This window comes from Siphateles boraxobius, unplaced genomic scaffold, assembly GCF_051911475.1.
Source record: "Siphateles boraxobius isolate OS27281-9 unplaced genomic scaffold, OSU_SipBor_1 192, whole genome shotgun sequence".
NCBI classification, from domain to species: domain Eukaryota; kingdom Metazoa; phylum Chordata; class Actinopteri; order Cypriniformes; family Leuciscidae; genus Siphateles; species Siphateles boraxobius.
Genome location: NW_027508802.1, coordinates 318,117 through 340,000, shown reverse-complemented (window position 1 = coordinate 340,000; position 21,884 = coordinate 318,117). Strand labels below are relative to the sequence as shown.

Sequence of the window (21,884 nt, the reverse complement as noted above, 5' to 3'; positions counted from 1 at the left end):
TTGTCAATATTGCGCACCCCTAATGTAAGGTATTAATTTTGATTTCTTCAGGTCTTAAAAAGCCTTAAATTTGACTTTGAAAAGTGTGCAGTATACTGTTACAGCTACTCGAAATGCCATTTTATACGTGATCATAATTGCATTAACCAATCTCAGACTAAAACTGACGTGTGATCTGTGATAAAGCACACAACGCTGGTCTGTCTTTAAATAAGGGTTTTATTATCACAGAAGCAGTATATGTACCACTACAGAGGTGAACGTTTCAAACAACGTGAAAATAAACCATGGAGAGATGCGAGTAACAGCACAGCCACACACGACAAAAGCAGAAACACTTCTGATATACAAAATAAAGAAACGCCGGCGAGAGGCAGGAGAGCTTTAGATGTCAATTCTGTTTCCCATCAGGGGTTTGTACCAGTCGTGTCGTTGCGTTAACACACACACACACACACATCACATTCAAAGAGATCGACGTTCACCGACTCAGAATGAAAAATTACACACGACATTCTGAGGTAAAAAACTAAATAAAACTAACCATAAACATCAAACAGAAGAGCAACACTTCATAAGCATACTAAAATAAGTGAATAATATCCAATCAAAACGTACCCAAAAACCTATAAATGACCTTTTGTGTGTGTGTGTGTGTGTGTGTGTGTGTGTACATTCCAGAAAATGTATAAACAAAAAGCACAAGTTAAACTGAGGAGGGCAGAGGTCAAACACGACATCATCACGAGAGCGATCACTCGTTCCCTCTGAAGCCTGTAAACGCAGGGAGGTTCAGTGTGTGTGTGTGTGTGTGTGTGTGTGTGTTTACAGGCTGCAGAGGGAGTGTGTGGTGAAGAGCAGAAGCTAGTCTTCATCCGAGGAGTCCCTGTCGAAGCTGTAGGCCATGAAGAGCACGTCGGGTCGAGCGGGGACTGAAGCCTGGCCCGGTTTCATCATCTCAAAGCCCAGGAAGCTGAACGTGCGCACCAGTTTCACTGCGGACACACACACAGGTCAGAACACACACACACACACACACACACACACACACACACAGGTCAGAACAGAACACACAGGTCAGAACAGAACACACACACAGGTCAGAACACACACAGGTCAGAACACACACACACACACACACACACACACAGGTCAGAACACACACACACACACACACACACACAGGTCAGAACACACACTGGTCAGAACACACACACACAGGTCAGAACACACACACACACACTGGTCAGAACAGAACACACACACACACACCGGTCAGAACAGAACACACACACACACACACACCGGTCAGAACAGAACACACACACACACACACACACACAGGTCAGAACAGAACACACACACACACACACACACACCGGTCAGAACAGAACAGAACACACACACACACACAGGTCAGAACAGAACACACACACACACACCGGTCAGAACAGAACACACACACACACACACACACACACACAGGTCAGAACAGAACACACACACACAGGTCAGAACAGAACACACACACACACAAACACACACACAGGTCAGAACAGAACACACACACACACACACACACACACACACAGGTCAGAACAGAACACACACACACACACACAGGTCAGAACAGAACACACACACACACACACACACACAGGTCAGAACAGAACACACACACACACACAGGTCAGAACAGAACACACACACACACACACACACACACACACACACACACACACACACACACACACACAGGTTAGAACAGAACACACACACACACAGGTCAGAACAGAACACACACACAGGTCAGAACAGAACACACACACACACACACACACACACACACACACACACACAGGTCAGAACACACACACACACAGGTCAGAACAGAACACACACACACACAGGTCAGAACAGAACACACACACACACAGGTCAGAACAGAACACACACACACACACAGGTCAGAACAGAACACACACACACACAGGTCAGAACAGAACACACACACACACACACACACACACACACACACACACACACACACACACACACACACAGGTCAGAACAGAACACACACAGGTCAGAACAGAACACACACACACACACAGGTCAGAACAGAACACACACACACACACAGGTCAGAACAGAACACACACACACAGGTCAGAACAGAACACACACACACAGGTCAGAACAGAACACACACACACACACACACACACAGGTCAGAACAGAACACACACACACACACACAGGTCAGAACAGAACACACACACAGGTCAGAACAGAACACACACACACACACACAGGTCAGAACAGAACACACACACAGGTCAGAACAGAACACACACACACACACACACACACACACACACACACACACAGGTCAGAACAGAACACACACACACAGGTCAGAACAGAACACACACACACACACAGGTCAGAACAGAACACACACACACAGGTCAGAACAGAACACACACAGGTCAGAACAGAACACACACACACACAGGTCAGAACAGAACACACACACACACACACACACACACACACACAGGTCAGAACAGAACACACACACACACACACACACACAGGTCAGAACACACACACACACACACACACACACACACACAGGTCAGGCGATCAGAACACACACACACACACACACAGGTCAGAACAGAACACACACACACACAGGTCAGGCGATCAGAACACACACACACAGGTCAGGCGATCAGAACACACACACACACACACACACAGGTCAGGCGATCAGAACACACACACACACACACACACACACACACACACACACACACACACAGGTCAGAACAGAACACACACACACACACACACACACACAGGTCAGAACACACACACACACACACACACACACACAGGTCAGGCGATCAGAACACACACACACACACACACACACACACACACACACAGGTCAGGCGATCAGAACACACACACACACACACACACACGTACCACGATCCTCCCGGTTCTTGTAAAAGCAGACGAACACACTGAGAACCTTCAGATGCTCTTCAGCAAACTCCAGCAGAGAGATGAAGCTGAAACACACACACACACACACACACACACACACACATCATTAAACTACATCAGACACACGTCGGAATGACACATACTGTGAAGAAAAGAATGTGGAAAATTTTATTTGGAAAATATTTAGTTATATTGAGTTACATAAGTTATCTACTCAATAGTACAGTGTATCTTCGTTTATTCATTTATCTAATTGTTTTAAATTTAATCCAATTTGTATTATTTAAATACATTTTTAATAAACTATTTTATTTATTATTTATATTTTAATCTAATTTGTATTATTCATTCATGATCATTATTTTTATTAATTTATATAAATAAATGTATTATGTTATAAAACATTTCTTTTATTATTTATATTATTTTAAATCTAATTTGAATTATTTATTTAATGTTATCGATAATAATTATTATTTAATTAAATAATTTTTTTTATAATTTGCTATAAACAATTTCATTTATATGAATATAATTGGCATTTACTTTTTCATTTATAAATTTATAATCTACTTTTGTTATTTATTTATTTATTTTTAATTTAAATATTTCATTTTATACATTTTTATTAGTTAAGTCATTATTTTTATTTATTTAATCTAATTATTTCTTTTTTAAATTTTAAAATAATGTTATTTACACATCTTATTTTTATTTAATAAAAACTATTTATTCAATATTTTACTTGATATTTATTTAGGTCTACTTTTTATATTTATTTGAATCTATTTTTCCATTATTTATTTTAATAAAACAATTTATTTAAATCAATTTTTATTAATAGTTTTAAAACTAATTTAATATATTATTTTCATCCAATTTCTATTACTTTTATGTATTTATTTATAACCTAATTCTTATTTACTTATTTCACTTTTTTACTATTTTAAAATGTTGTTTATACATTTTTATTTGAACATTTGTTTTATTCAATATATTTTCAATATTTTAAAATGTATTTAAATATACATTTTTAAATTGTTTTTTTTATAATTTATATTGATTAATCATTTCACATAAATTTATTTATTTTTTACTTTTATATTATTTTCAAATAATATTTTAATCATCTTATTTTTTATAATTGTAACAACACTTTTGTATTCAATATATTTAGATTTTAATAACTGTATTAAATCTACTTTTTAAACGATTTATTTTAATCAAATTTTCATCCACTTTCCCTCGTCGCATCATCGAGCTGTTGCTATGGAGTTGTGTGCGGTTGCTAGGGTCACCTCTCCTTGCTGCCCTCAGGGAAAGCGTCACAGGGAATCTCCACGAACAGGCCGTCTCCCCGAAGCACCGCCTCCCATTGGATGATTCGGGACACGGCGGGCCGGCTCTGGAAGTGAAGGATTCTGGGACGCCCGCTCACAGCTGGCTCTTCAGTCACAGTCAACTTCCTGTCCTGAGAACCAGAGAACAGGCGTGAGCTTTAGTGGCCATCGCACTGATCCTCAAACTCGTCTCCATACCGGCGTTATGAACATCCAGATAATATTCTGATTGATCTGACCTCTGACCTCTAATGCCTGAATCATAATCACACACTGTTTTCCATTAGTGACCGAATGGAGAAAAAACCTTAAGAGAAACCAGTGAATGGTAACTTGGATTTGAAGCCCAAAAAAGTGCATCCCTCCATCACAACAATAATCCATACGCCTCCAGGGGTTAATAGAAAAATATCCATATTTAAAACTTTAGACTAAACTACGCAAGTCCGAATAAAAATAAATAGGACCTCACGTAGTCAATCACGTTTGCACACTGACTCCGAAACTTTCGTCCGTCATAAAAAAATTGGATCGTATTCTATTTTCTGCGTTTTTCGCATCCTAGCAAGCAATTTTGACCATTCAGAGCCAGCGAATGACGAAAGATGGACGAACGCATGCGAACATTTCGGACTCAGTGTGCAAGGGCCTTAACTTGACGATGTGTGACGTAGGAGTAGCGTAAGCTTCGAGTCTCTCGCGGATCAAACAAACGGCGCTGGGCAACAGACTCAAGCTCCTCCCACATTTGTCTTTAAAAATTCTCATTTTGAACTTCTAATTCGTGACCTGTGTTTTGTTTTGCTCAATCCTCTGCGCTTCTTCGTTCGTCAAGATGTCGATTCAGGTCACTCATCAGAGGTCAGAGGTCACTCATCAGAGGTCATGCGTCGGATCAGAGGTCATGCGTTGGGTCAGGTCACTCATCAGAGGTAATGAATCGGGTCAGAGGTCATGTTTCAGATCAGAGGTCACTCATCAGAGGTCATGCGCCAGGTCAGAGGTCATGTGTCAGGTCAGAGGTCACTCATCAGAGGTCATGCGTCGGATCAGAGGCCATGCGTCGGGCCAGAGGTCATGCGTCGGGTCAGGTCACTCATCAGAGGTAATGCATTGGGTCAGAGGTCATGTGTCAGGTCAGAAGTCACTCATAAGAGGTCATGTGTCAGGTCAGAGGTCATGCGCTGGGTCAGAGGTCATGCTTCGGGTCAGGTCACTCATCAGAGGTAATGCGTCGGGTCAGAGGTCATGTGTCAGGTCAGAGGTCACTCATCAGAGGTCATGTGTCGGGTCAGAGGTCACTCATCAGAGGTCATGCTTCGGATCAGAGGTCACGCGTCGGGTCAGAGGTCACGCGTCGGGTCAGAGGACACGCGTCGGGTCAGAGGTCACGCGTCGGGTCAGAGGTCACGCGTCGGGTCAGAGGTCACTCATCTGCCGGAACTCTACACTCATACGGCCATTACCAAAAACCAGTGATTATAGTTGATAAAGTTATAAATATGGCTATTTTTCTTGGCTTCTGAAGGCCTGTATGAACCGCTGCAGGCGTATGGATCACTGTTATGATGGAGGGATGCACTTTTTTGGGCTTCAAAATCTCATCCTCCATTCACTGCCATTTTAAGCTTGGAAGAGCCAGGATGCGTTTTAATATAATTCTGTGTTTGGCTGAAAGAAGAATGTCATATACACATAGGATGACTTGAGAGAGAGTAAATCCTGTGAAAGCAGTGAAACCGTGGTCATGTGATCAGTGGTCATGTGACGTGCATGCTCACCGAGTACAGCTGCTGAGCTGCGGGTGTGTGATCCCGTGCCCCGTTCCCTCGCCCACCTGGGATCTTCAGAGGTGGGTGAGGGGCATCAGGAACACCACAGAGGCCCTGGACCAGTGGAACTACTACAGCACACGGACAAACTGCGGAAACACACACACACACACATCAGACCCGCTCCCTCAGCATGGGATCGCAGTCGTGTCGGAGAGTTCTGCGAGCTCATTATAGACAACAGTAGGGCTACACAATTAACAGGACCTTTCAAGGTCAAATACCCTCAAATTCAAGGACTTAAAGATGTCATCGGATGCCCATTTTCCACAAGTTGGGATGATTCTTTAGGGTTTTAATGTAAAGTTTGTAAAATACTTAAAATACCTCAATTGTAAAACAACAATTGTACCTCCTCAAAAACAGCTCTGCTCATGTGACCCGTTTCGGTGCATGTCTCTTTAAATGATATTGAGGTGCATGTCTCTTTAAATGAGGTGAATGTCTCTTTAAATGATATTGAGGTGCATGTCTCTTTAAATGAGGTGAATGTCTCTTTAAATGATATTGAGGTGCATGTCTCTTTAAATGAGGTGAATGTCTCTTTAAATGATATTGAGGTGCATGTCTCTTTAAATGATATTGAGGTGCATGTCTCTTTAAATGATATTGAGGTGCATGTCTCTTTAAATGATATTGAGGTGCATGTCTCTTTAAATGATATTGAGGTGCATGTCTCTTTAAATGATATTGAGGTGCATGTCTCTTTAAATGATATTGAGGTGCATGTCTCTTTAAATGATAATGAGGTGCATGTCTCTTTAAATGATAATGAGGTGCATGTCTCTTTAAATGATAATGAGGTGCATGTCTCTTTAAATGATAATGAGGTTCATGTCTCTTTAAATGATAATGAGGTGCATGTCTCTTTAAATGATATTGAGGTGCATGTCTCTTTAAATGATAATGAGGTGCATGTCTCTTTAAATGATAATGAGGTGCATGTCTCTTTAAATGATAATGAGGTGCATGTCTCTTTAAATGATAATGAGGTGCATGTCTCTTTAAATGATAATGAGAAACTGCTTTTTTTGTCAGATTCAAACTTAAGGATTTCACCCTGAATTAATCGTAATTGATTACAATTACGGATGCAACAATTATGCAATTGTTCAAAGGCGCAATTACAACAACAAAAAAAGTCCACTTGCATTATTATGTGTGCTTAAGATGTATTTTTTCCATCTACATCTTGTCTCAAGGGTTTTTCCCCCCATTGTTTTAATTTTAGTTTTAGAATAACATTATAATACCATGCATATTTTTTACTGTTGTTTGGTTTCTTTAATTATTTTTTTTAAATATTTGACATTTGAGGCTTAATGCTATAGAAAAGCAATAACGTTTTTCAGGAAGAGTGTTTTCAGCTTGTTTATTTTAATATTACAATACGGCATGCAGTCGCTTCAAACAATGGCAGAAAGCTATTCAAGACATCCAATGTACACTGTGATAAATCGCAATTTCATGGGAATAATCGACAATTATGATTTTTGTCATAATTGTGCAGGCGTAACGAACAGGCGAGTTATGCTTTCCATCGCAGTCACATGACTTGTGTTGCAGATTTATTCTGTAATTGTCTTTCCATCGTAGTTTATATGCAGCACATGCATATTTCTTATGCACATTTTAAGAATTATGTGCATCTTGGTGTTTCTGTTTGCGATATACCTAAAATTGCATAGTTAGATGGACACAAGTTACAGTCACTTTATGAACGGCATTAGCTCCCAGAACAAATACTGACTATATTTCTATTTAGCTTTCATTTACTTTAGTCATTTAATGCTTTTCTAACCAATTTTATTATCTCAGACACACTGTAAAAAATGGGTTTTTGAAGTTTTAACTTTTATATTTTCAGGTGTTCATTTTAATTTAATTTTTGGCAATTTTGTTGTGCTCTAAAAATGTATGTGAAAATTAATGTCATTGATAAAATGTAATAAATTCAGTTTGCACGTCTTTTCGTGTACATGCCGTTTTTCTAATAAAATAAATAATTGCATCATTCTTTACTTTCCAAGATGTTCTGAAAATAAACAAGGTCATGAAATACACTCCTGTTTTATTGTTCATATAGGTTTCTAAATCCAGTAAATACAATTAAAAAAAGCTAATGTTTTAGTTTCCAGTCCACACAATTATCTGAAATGTTTCCAAAACATGCATAACTGGATAAATCATAGGTAGTATTTTGTAGGATGCAAAGTTAATGTTGCATGCTTTATCCCACATAAAGGAGACACTGCTGCTCATTTCTAATAACCTTATTGCAACGTTGATGTTTTAAATCGTGACGTCACCAAGCGGTTCTTTTCATGTTCACGTGCAGTCAAAGCAAAGAAATAGGAGTAATAAAGTCATAAAAGATCGGTTATGCAACAGTGACGTCTGCTGCACAATAAATGAATGTACTTCCGGTCACAAGCCAATGATTTCCCTCGCGCGTTAGTGTGTCAAAATTGTTTATATACCGGATTGTTTCATGATAATTGTTTTTATATGATGTCTGATTTTTTTACATATACATCAGATTAAAAAGGTCTCACCGATACATCGAGTCTCATTACAATGTAAAATACTGAAAAATAAAATATGACCAACAAAAATACTAGTCGGCGCGATCAAAGGCCCGAGGCCGGTGACGTCACGACGTCGATGTGACGTACGTGTAAAGAGCGAGGCCTTCGACGTCAAATCTCAAAACAAAAAGACTTCATACCGAAATTAACACGATAAGAGCGTTTATAACTCACCGAGCTGTTATAATACAAGCGTTTATCGCTTAATATGAAATATTTCGACACGAATAAGGTGTGTGAACGTGAATATAAAGGGCTAAATTTTATTAGGCCACATTTCCTTCATTTAGATTTCAGTTTATCATCTTAACGTGACATGATGATGGATTTCCAACACTTTTAAAACTTTACAGATGTACTTCAGTGTGTGTTAGTTGACCAAAACAGTTTAGAGCGTCACTAAAAAAAAACATCTGCTAGCATTAGCATTAGCCCTTCAGGCCCTTGTGAGGAAATAATTTCAACTAAACCCCCATTAAACCGCACATTTAAATCAACAGCCCTTATTATAATGACTTTATATTGTCATATTGAGATTTTCAAGCTGTAAAATGTGATTAAACGGGCTGTTAACGGGGTAGAAGTCTCTCTCTCTCACCTTCCCATCATGTCATTAATACTGTTACTGAGCGCCTCCATGATGCTGATTTCACACTGTTTCTTTCCTTCTTTCTCACGGGCAAAGCAATGACTGTTTAGGATCCGCTGGAGGTTGGATTTTACCATCCGGCCTCGGGAGAGTTCACGCCGGCCTGTGTGCGCTCTTCAGCGGTCAGCAAGTAAGTGAAGAACCGGAGGAGGAGATGCGCATTAAACACGCGCAACGCTACTATTGTGAAGGACGCGCTCATGAATATTGATCATCTCGTCATCGCGACCCTTACGCAACAGGCGTCGAGCGTCCGGTCACGTGGATACTTAATATTCAACAGGTAGCGCTTTCAGCCAATCGGATGAGCGAAAGTCTGCTGGCGTCATTAATATTCATGAGTCAAGCCGTCGCTATAGTAGGCTCGGTCTTTTCGTTTGTTCAGAGAGTGGAAAATTACTGAGAGGAAGCAAACGTTGTTTTGCTTTTGAGTCTGTTGACTGAGGCGCGTGTGTGTGTGTGTGTGTGTTGTGATGATGTTTTCACACCTTATTTAAGTGCATTTGAGAACATGACATGCTATTGTCTCATGTATACACACACACACACACACACACACACACACACACACACACACACACACACACACACACACACACACATATATATACGATTAGATACATATCACGATACTGAACTTGTGATATTATATTATTGCGATACTACAAAACCTGGGAAAAGCTTAACAAAAAATGTACTGTTGATTAAAATGCTAAAATTGGCATCACATTGTGTGTAAATGAATAGGCTTTTGGACTTGGTGCTGAAACCCAATGCAGGACAATAGAGGCAATCGGAAATATTCATGATTCTGAAGCTGAAAAAAATACTTTTAGACGAATATGCACTCTGTCACTAACCAGATATATTTAAAATAATGTAGGCCACTTTTTACTGGTAACATGAGATATTTGGCATTATCAGGAGCTATAAATATTTCGAAAACTACTGAGAGGAAGCAAATGCTGTTTTGCTTTTGAGTCTGTTGATAAACGCGCGCGCGCGCGTGTGTGTGTGTGATGATGTTTTCACACCTTATTTTTGTGCATGAGAACATTTTATTGTCATATATATATTGTATATATGAAACTACTTTGTTTTTTAGACATAGAAGATGGTAAAGTATTTTTCTTCTGTAATAAAATAAATCATGTGCTAATCTACAGCAACGTAAATGGTTCCACTTGAGTCAAATCTTCTATTAATATTAGTCTGTCTCAGCTTTATCCTGAGGTTACAGTAGTCATCCTGATCCGGTCTGTATACAGACCCGTCTCTTTTATACATCATTATTTATGTGCTATTTTGATATATTTCATATTTATCTTAGAATCATTTATTAATTCAGTGTGGGGTTGTTTGTAAACTGTGATCATGACATTGCACACTGCGCATGCTCAGTTTTGTAACAGGCTGCAGTATCTGTACGCGGCCACTGGGTGTCGCTGGTGTCCAATAAACGGAGCTGAGATGATATCAAACTTAACTAACTAACATCAGAAACTGCACTAGAGATGCGGGACATGTTCAAACATCAAACCCTAGAGCACTGCGAGAAAAGAGCTGACGTTATTTCTGAGAGGTGATTTAATTCTATAATTGGTTTATAGGCCGCTTGCATAGACACGCTACTGTATTTCCAGTAAATCTGACTTAAATTCCCAAACAACAGACAGACATCATGATTCATGTGAGCACAGAAGCCTCATATCTGGCCTTTTGCTGAATAAACAATAATATATTTTGTTTTTCAGATACGGTGTGGAATTTTATACTGTTTTACTGTTATGTATCTCTAGCCATATTTTAATCATGTTCATACTTTAAAGCTGCAGTAGGGAGTTTTGAGAAAATGTTGACTTAGCCTGAAAATTTGAACAAGCACAACTTACAGGTCCAACCCCCTTAATCTCTGCTGCGCTACAGCCCTCCCTCCACAGCTCCTCCCTCCACAGCTCCTCCCTCCACAGCTCCTCCCTCCACAGCTCCTCCCTCCACAGCTCCTCCCTCCACAGCTCCTCCTCCACAGCTCCTCCCTCCACAGCTCCTCCCTCCACAGCTCCTCCCCCACAGCTCCTCCCTCCACAGCTCCTCCCTCCACAGCTCCTCCCTCCACAGCTCCTCCCTCCACAGCTCCTCCCTCCACAGCTCCTCCCTCCACAGCTCCTCCCCCACAGCTCCTCCCCCACAGCTCCTCCCTCCACAGCTCCTCCCTCCCCCACAGCTCCTCACCCACAGCTCCTCCCCCACAGCTCCTCACCCACAGCTCCTCCCTCCACAGCTCCTCCCTCCACAGCTCCTCCCCCACAGCTCCTCCCTCCACAGCTCCTCCCTCCACAGCTCCTCCCTCCACAGCTCCTCCCTCCACAGCTCCTCCCCCACAGCTCCTCCCCCACAGCTCCTCCCCCACAGCTCCTCCCTCCACAGCTCCTCCCTCCCCCACAGCTCCTCACCCACAGCTCCTCCCCCACAGCTCCTCACCCACAGCTCCTCCCTCCACAGCTCCTCCCTCCACAGCTCCTCCCCCACAGCTCCTCCCTCCACAGCTCCTCCCTCCACAGCTCCTCCCTCCACAGCTCCTCCCTCCACAGCTCCTCCCCCACAGCTCCTCCCTCCACAGCTCCTCCCTCCACAGCTCCTCCCCCACAGCTCCTCCCTCCACAGCTCCTCCCTCCACAGCTCCTCCCCCACAGCTCCTCACCCACAGCTCCTCCCCCACAGCTCCTCACCCACAGCTCCTCCCTCCACAGCTCCTCCCTCCACAGCTCCTCCCCCACAGCTCCTCCCTCCACAGCTCCTCCCTCCACAGCTCCTCCCCCACAGCTCCTCCCTCCACAGCTCCTCCCTCCACAGCTCCTCCCCTACAGCTCCTCCCTCCACAGCTCCTCCCCCACAGCTCCTCCCCCACAGCTCCTCCCTCCACAGCTCCTCCCTCCACAACTCCTCCCCCACAGCTCCTCCCCCACAGCTCCTCCCTCCACAGCTCCTCCCCCACAGCTCCTCCCCCACAGCTCCTCCCTCCACAGCTCCTCACCCACAGCTCCTCCCTCCACAGCTCCTCCCCCACAGCTCCTCCCTCCACAACTCCTCCCCCACAGCTCCTCCCCCACAGCTCCTCCCTCCACAGCTCCTCCCCCACAGCTCCTCCCCCACAGCTCCTCCCTCCACAACTCCTCCCTCCACAGCTCCTCCCTCCACAGCTCCTCGCCCACAGCTCCTCCCCCACAGCTCCTCCCTCCACAGCTCCTCCCCCACAGCTCCTCCCTCCACAGCTCCTCCCTCCACAGCTCCTCCCCCACAGCTCCTCCCTCCACAGCTCCTCCCCCACAGCTCCTCCCTCCACAGCTCCTCCCTCCACAGCTCCTCCCTCCACAGCTCCTCCCCCACAGCTCCTCCCTCCACAGCTCCTCCCCCACAGCGGAGCCTGCCGTGAACGCGCAGGCTAGTAAACACAGGAGAAAAAGAATTCACAGGAGAAAAAAGATTAGTTCATTTGGATGAACGAGTTCGAACAGGAGAGTCACGAACGACGGTACGCGCTCGCGCTGTGCAAGAGAGGGGTGGTCAGCGCGTACACAAGTGTGATTGACACTGCTAAGACATTCCTCCTGGCTCTGATTGGTTGTTTCTGACCGGGAGCGGTGTATTTCTGCAAATGGCAGTAGGACCACTGGGAGGAGCCAGAGGAGCTTGATTTTTTTCACAGATTGTCTGTCTCATATTCTACTGTCAGGACATAATGACAGTTTTAACAAATATTTGTTTAAAAAAGTTACCTACTGCAGCTTTAACCTGAATACATTTAATTGTTTTCACAGATTTATCCTGATTCTAAGCAATTTGATTAAATGCACATGGAAATTTACGCCACATGAGGAAAAAAAGTCATGCTCTGGTAGAATGTCATAATTATGACAAAATAATGACACAAGAACAGGAATTATGACATACAAAGTAAAAAAGTCAAAAGTATTACTTAAAAAGTAAAAATTATGACATTAAAAGTCAGAAGTAGGACAAAAAATTTAGTAAAAACTTTGTGTATGACTTTGTGAGAGTGTGTGTGTGTATGACTTTGTGAGAGTGTGTTTATGTGTGTGTATGACTGTGTGAGAGAGTGTGTGTGTATGACTGTGAGAGTGTGTGTATGACTGTGTTTGTGTGTGTGTATGACTGTGAGAGAGTGTGTGTGACTGTGTTTGTGTGTGTATGACTGTGAGAGAGTGTGTGTGACTGTGTTTGTGTGTGTGTATGACTGTGAGAGTGTGTTTATGTGTGTGTATGACTGTGTGAGAGAGTGTGTGTGTATGACTGTGAGAGTGTGTGTGTGTGTGTGTATGACTGTGTGAGAGAGAGTGTGTGTATGGCTGTGTGAGAGAGAGTGTGTGTATGACTGTGTTTATGTGTGTTTATGACTTTGTGAGAGTGTGTTTATGTGTGTGTATGACTGTGTGAGAGAGAGTGTGTGTATGGCTGTGTGAGAGAGAGTGTGTGTATGACTGTGTGAGAGAGAGTGTGTGTATGACTGTGAGAGTGTGTGTATGACTGTGTTTGTGTGTGTGTATGACTGTGAGAGAGTGTGTGTGACTGTGTTTGTGTGTGTGTATGACTGTGAGAGAGTGTGTGTATGACTGTGTGAGAGTGTGTTTATGTGTGTGTATGACTGTGAGAGAGTGTGTGTATGACTGTGTTTATGTGTGTATATGACTGTGTGAGAGTGTGTGTGTGTATGACTGTGTGAAAGTGTGTTTATGTGTGTGTATGACTGTGTGAGAGTGTGTGTGTGTGTATGACTGTGAGAGTGTGTTTATGTGTGTGTATGACTGTGTGAGTGTGTGTGTGTATGACAGAGAGTGTGTGTATGACTGTGAGAGTGTGTTTATGTGTGTGTATGACTGTGTGAGTGTGTGTGTGTATGACTGTGTGAGAGTGTGTTTATGTGTGTGTACGACTGTGTGAGAGTGTGTGTATGACAGTGAGAGTGTGTTTATGTGTGTGTATGACTGTGTGAGTGTGTGTGTGTATGACTGTGAGAGTGTGTTTATGTGTGTGTATGACTGTGTGAGAGTGTGTTTATGTGTGTGTATGACTGAGAGAGTGTGTATGACTGTGTGAGAGTGTGTGTGTGTATGACTGTGAGAGTGTGTTTATGTATGTGTATGACTGTGTGAGAGTGTGTGTGTGTGTATGACTGTGAGAGTGTGTTTATGTGTGTGTATGACTGTGTGAGAGTGTGTTTATGTGTGTGTATGACAGTGTGAGAGTGTGTGTGTATGACTGTGAGAGTGTGTTTATATGTGTGTATGACTGTGTGAGAGTGTGTGTGTATGACTGTGTGAGAGTGTGTTTATGTGTGTGTATGACAGTGTGAGAGTGTGTGTGTATGACTGTGAGAGTGTGTTTATGTGTGTGTATGACTGTGTGAGAGTGTGTGTGTATGACAGTGTGTGAGTGTGTTTATGTGTGTGTATGACTGTGTGAGAGTGTGTGTGTGTATGACTGTGTGAGAGTGTGTTTATGTGTGTGTATGACTGTGTGAGAGTGTGTTTATGTGTGTGTATGACTGTGTGAGAGTGTGTTTATGTGTGTGTATGACTGTGTGAGAGTGTGTGTGTGTATGACTGTGTGAGTGTGTTTATGTGTGTGTATGACTGTGAGAGTGTGTGTGTGTGTGTGTGTATGACTGTGAGAGTGTGTTTATGTGTGTGTATGACTGTGAGAGAGTGTGTGTGTATGACTGTGTGAGAGTGTGTGTGTGTGTGTATGACTGTGAGAGTGTGTTTATGTGTGTGTATGACTGTGAGAGTGTGTTTATGTGTGCGTATGACTGTGAGAGTGTGTTTATGTGTGCGTATGACTGAGAGAGAGTGTGTGTGTATGACTGTGAGAGTGTTTTGTGTGTATGACTGTGTGAGAGTGTGTGTGTATTACTGTGAGAGTGTGTTCATGTGTGTGTATGACTGTGAGAGTGTGTGTGTGTGTTTTGTGTGTATGACTGTGTGAGAGAGTGTGTGTGTATGACTGTGAGAGTGTGTTTTGTGTGTATGACTGTGAGAGTGTGTGTGTATGACTGTGTGAGAGAGTGTGTGTGTATGACTGTGTGAGAGAGTGTGTGTGTATGACTGTGAGAGTGTGTTTTGTGTGTATGACTGTGTGAGAGTGTGTTTATGTATGTGTATGACTGTGAGAGTGTGTTTTGTGTGTATGACTGTGTGAGAGTGTGTGTGTGTATGACTGTGTGAGAGTGTGTTTATGTGTGTGTATGACTGTGAGAGAATGTGTGTGTATGACTGTGTGAGAGTGTGTTTATGTGTGTGTATGACTGAGAGAGTGTGTGTGTGTATGACTGTGTGAGAGTGTGTGTGTGTATGACTGTGAGAGTGTGTTTATGTGTGTATGACTGTGTGAGAGTGTGTGTGTGTATGACTGTGTGAGAGTGTGTTTATGTGTGTGTATGACTGTGTGAGAGTGTGTGTGTGTATGACTGTGTGAGAGTGTGTTTATGTGTGTATGACTGTGTGAGAGTGTGTGTATGACTGTGTGAGAGTGTGTTTATGTGTGTGTATGACTGTGTGAGAGTGTGTGTGTGTATGACTGTGTGTGTGTGTGTGTGTGTGTGTGTGTATGACAGTGAGAGTGTGTGTGTGTGTGTGTGTGTGTGTTTATGTGTGTGTATGACTGTGTGAGAGTGTGTTTGTGTGTGTATGACTGTGTGAGAGTGTATGTGTATTACTGTGAGAGTGTGTTTATGTGTGTGTATGACTGTGAGAGTGTGTGTGTGTTTTGTGTGTATGACTGTGAGAGAGTGTATGTGTATTACTGTGAGAGTGTGTTTATGTGTGTGTATGACTGTGAGAGTGTGTGTGTGTTTTGTGTGTATGACTGTGTGAGAGAGTGTGTGTGTATGACTGTGAGTGTGTGTGTATGACTGTGAGAGTGTGTTTTGTGTGTATGACTGTGTGAGAGAGTGTGTGTGTATGACTGTGAGAGAGTGTGTGTGTGTATGACTGTGAGAGAGTGTGTGTATGACTGTGAGAGTGTGTGTGTATGACTGTGAGAGTGTGTTTATGTGTGTGTATGACTGTGAGAGTGTGTGTGTGTGTGTGTTTTGTGTGTATGACTGTGTGAGAGAATGTGTGTGTATGACTGTGAGAGAGTGTGTTTTGTGTGTATGACTGTGTGAGAGAGTGTGTGTGTATGACTGTGAGAGTGTGTGTGTGTATGACTGTGAAAGTGTGTTTTGTGTGTATGACTGTGTGAGAGAGTGTGTGTGTATGACAGTGTGAGAGAGTGTGTGTGTATGACTGTGAGAGAGTGTTTTGTGTGTATGACTGTGTGAGAGAGTGTGTGTGTATGACTGTGAGAGAGTGTGTGTGTATGACTGTGAGAGTGTGTGTGTATGACTGTGAGAGTGTGTTTTGTGTGTATGACTGTGTGAGAGAGTGTGTGTGTATGACTGTGAGAGTGTGTTTTGTGTGTATGACTGTGAGAGTGTGTTTTGTGTGTATGACTGTGAGAGAGTGTTTTGTGTGTATGACTGTGTGAGAGAGTGTGTGTGTATGACTGTGAGAGTGTGTGTGTATGACTGTGAGAGTGTGTTTTGTGTGTATGACTGTGTGAGAGAGTGTGTGTGTCTGACTGTGTGAGAGAGTGTGTGTGTATGACTGTGAGAGTGTGTGTGTATGACTGTGAGAGTGTGTTTTGTGTGTATGACTGTGTGAGAGAGTGTGTGTGTATGACTGTGAGAGTGTGTTTTGTGTGTATGACTGTGTGAGAGAGTGTGTGTGTATGACTGTGAGAGAGTGTTTTGTGTGTATGACTGTGTGAGAGAGTGTGTGTGTATGACTGTGAGAGTGTGTGTGTATGACTGTGAGAGTGTGTTTTGTGTGTATGACTGTGTGAGAGAGTGTGTGTGTATGACTGTGAGAGTGTGTTTTGTGTGTATGACTGTGAGAGTGTGTTTTGTGTGTATGACTGTGTGTGTGTATGACTGTGAGAGAGTGTGTGTTTGTGTGTGTGTATGACTGTGTGAGAGTGTGTGTTTGTGTGTGTGTGTGTGTTAGAGAGTGTGTGTGGAGAGGATGAGGATCTGAAAGTTGAACTTTACTTGGACTTTAACCGAGTTTCAAATCCATCAAATCACACATTCAACTCAAATACTCACACACACACACTCTCTCTCTCTCTCTCTCTCTCTCTCTCTCTCTCTCTCTCTCTCTCACACACACACACTCTCTCTCTCTCTCTCTCTCTCACACACACACGCACGCGCAAAAAAAATCAAATCAGTAATATGTGAAAATATTTGACACTTTATTATATGATGCATTTTTCTTTGAGTTTATTAATACAGGACGTTTATATCCAGAGACTCGTTTCCTGAAGACAGAAGAATGCGGCGTTTAGAGTCATTAAAATCAGAAATAAAACAATACGAGGGTTATAAACACATAAACACACCGCGTGATGTCATCAAGCTGTTCATAAATATACAAATAATACCAGTTTCATTTGAAATTCCAGACTCACAATTTCATCTCCGTTAAGCTTGAAATGCTTTACAATCGACCTGAAAATATAAACGACAAAAAGGCACTCGAAATAAACCAACAATTAACATGAAGAAGACGTTTATTTTTGAGTGTCCAGCTGGAAATATTGCACAGGAAGTGGCGTCTCTTCAAACAGGAAGTGGCGTCTCTTCAAACAGGAAGTGTAAGCGAAGCTTCACGCGCCTCTGACCGGCAGGAAGACTGGATTTTACATTATTTTTTACGATGTTCTGGGATTTTACAGTCGTTTTTACTAGGACGTGTCTATAACCCCACTGAGAGCTTTGATTCCTGTTGTGTTTATCGTCTGAAACACAAACCCATCAGACCCAGGTCAACATGAGCGACACATTTACCCAGAAAACCATCAAAGCCTCCGAGAAACCAGAAAAAAGACGGACTCTTCCGTCAGTCGCGAGTCAGAGAAGAAACTCTGTGAAACACTGTATTGCGACATTATTTTCATGGCAATTAAACATTTTAATAAAGAGTTTCACATGTTGTACCTCTTTTTCATGCTGACTTTAATAAATAAAGAAATATCAAAAAAATATTACTGCGTCCAAACAGGATGATTGTCGTTACTAAAGAGAATGTGAGTTTTTTACATTACAGTAATTTGGACTAATGCAAAGAAAATAACACACACACACAAATACATACACTCACAAAAACTCTCACATGCATAATCTCTCACACACACACTCACAAAAACTTTCTCACAAATACTCACACATACTCATTCTCTCTCTGCCTCACACACATAAATACACACCCACACACAAATACATACACTCACAAATACTCACACACACCCACACTCTCACACACAAATACTCATACTCTCTCTGCCTCACACACACAAATACATACACTCACAAATACTCACACACACAAATACTCATACTCTCTCTGCCTCACACACACAAATACATACACTCACAAATACTCACACACACTCATACTCTCTCACACACACTCATGCTCTCTCACACACACACACACACACTCATTCTCTCTCTGCCTCACTCACACACACAAATACATACACACATACAAATACTCTCTCACACACACTCACACAAATACCTACACTCACAAATACTCTCACATACTCATACACACTCATACACTCATATATATTTTACATTTGCTTTTTAATTTTCATGTCTCAATACAAAAACTCTAAGACAGTAATTTGGACTAATGCAAAGAAAAACACACACACACACACACAAACACACACACACACACACACACACACACACACACACACACACACACACACACACACACACACACACTCTCTCTCTCTCTCTCTCACAAACACACAATACAAAACTCACAAAAACTCTCACATTCATAATCTCTCACACTCACAAATACTCTCACACATAAACACACTCACATAAAATACACTCACACACATACACACACACTCACAAAAAATCTCTCACTCACAAATACTCTTACTCTCACATACTCATTCTCTCTGCCTCACACACAAATACACACTCACACAAATACACTCACAAAAACTCACTCACAAATACTCTCACACACCCACACTCTCACACAAATACTCATACTCACACACCCACACACAAATACTCACACACATTCATACTCACACACACCCATACTCACACACACTCATACTCACACACACTCATACTCACACACCCACACTCACACACACTCATACTCACACACCCACACTCACACACACCCATACTCACACACACCCATACTCACACACACTCATACTCACACACACTCATACTCACACAGACTCATACTCACACACACTCATACTCACACACCCACACTCACACAAATACTCATACTCACACACACTCATACTCACACACACTCATACTCACACACACTCATACTCACACACACTCATACTCACACACACTCATACTCACACACACTCATACTCACACACACTCATACTCACACACACTCATACTCACACACACTCACACACACTCATACTCACACACACTCATACTCACACACACTCATACTCACACACACTCATACTCACACACACTCACACACACTCATACTCACACACACTCATACTCACACACACTCATACTCACACACACTCATACTCACACACACACTCATACTCACACACACACTCATACTCACACACACTCATACTCACACACACACTCATACTCACACACACTCATACTCACACACACACTCATACTCACACACACTCATACTCACACACACTCATACTCACACACACTCATACTCACACACACTCATACTCACACACACTCATACTCACACACACTCATACTCACAAATACTCATACTCACACACACTCATACTCACACACACTCATACTCACACACACTCATACTCACACACACTCATACTCACACACACTCATACTCACACACACTCATACTCACACACACTCATACTCACACACACTCACACACACTCATACTCACACACACTCATACTCACACACACTCATACTCACACACACTCATACTCACACACACTCATACTCACACACACTCATTCTCACACACACTCATACTCACACACACTCATACTCACACACACTCATACTCACACACACACTCATACTCACACACACTCATACTCACACACACTCATACTCACACACACTCATACTCACACACACTCATACTCACACACACTCACACACACTCATACTCACACACACTCATACTCACACACACTCATACTCACACACACTCATACTCACACACACACTCATACTCACACACACTCATACTCACACACACTCATACTCACACACACTCATACTCACACACACTCATACTCACACACACTCATACTCACACACACTCATACTCACACACACTCATACTCACAAATACTCATACTCACACACACTCATACTCACACACACTCATACACACTCATACTCACACACTCATACTCACACACACTCATACTCCCACACACTCATACTCACACACACTCACTCATACTCACACACACTCATACTCACACACACTCATACTCCCACACACTCATACTCACACACACTCATACTCACACACACTCATACTCACACACACTCATACTCACACATACTCATACTCACACACACTCATACTCACACACACTCATACTCACACACACTCATACTCACACACACTCATACTCACACACACTCATACTCACACACACTCATACTCACACACACTCATACTCACACACACTCATACTCACACACACTCACACACACTCACACACACTCATACTCACACACACTCATACTCACACACACTCATACTCACACACACTCATACTCACACACACTCATACTCACACACACTCATACTCACACACACTCATACTCACACACACTCATACTCACACACACTCATACTCACACACACTCATACTCACACACACTCATACTCACACACACACTCATACTCACACACACACTCATACTCACACACACTCATACTCACACACACTCATACTCACACACACTCATACTCACACACACACACTCATACTCACACACACTCATACTCACACACACTCATACTCACACACACTCACACACACTCATACTCACACACACTCATACTCACACACACTCATACTCACACACACTCATACTCCCACACACTCATACTCACACACACTCACTCATACTCACACACACTCATACTCACACACACTCATACTCCCACACACTCATACACACTCATACTCACACACACTCATACTCACACACACTCATACTCACACATACATACACATACTCTCACACACACTCACACACACACAAATACCTACACTCACAAATACTCTCACATACTCATACACACACTCATAAACACTCTCATACACACATATA

At 42.4% G+C, this 21,884-nt stretch overlaps 1 protein-coding gene across 1 annotated transcript; it reads right to left on the bottom strand.

Moving 5' to 3' along the window:
• Positions 1-201: 201 nt before the first annotated feature.
• oaz1b (ornithine decarboxylase antizyme 1b) lies at positions 202-9,616 on the bottom strand. The gene is given in 6 exon segments (XM_077235467.1): positions 202-995; positions 3,001-3,086; positions 4,320-4,492; positions 6,143-6,229; positions 6,231-6,282; positions 9,380-9,616. Coding segments are annotated over 6 exon segments (657 nt in total). The 5' UTR covers positions 9,508-9,616; the 3' UTR covers positions 202-864.
• Between the last annotated feature and the right edge of the window lie 12,268 nt (positions 9,617-21,884).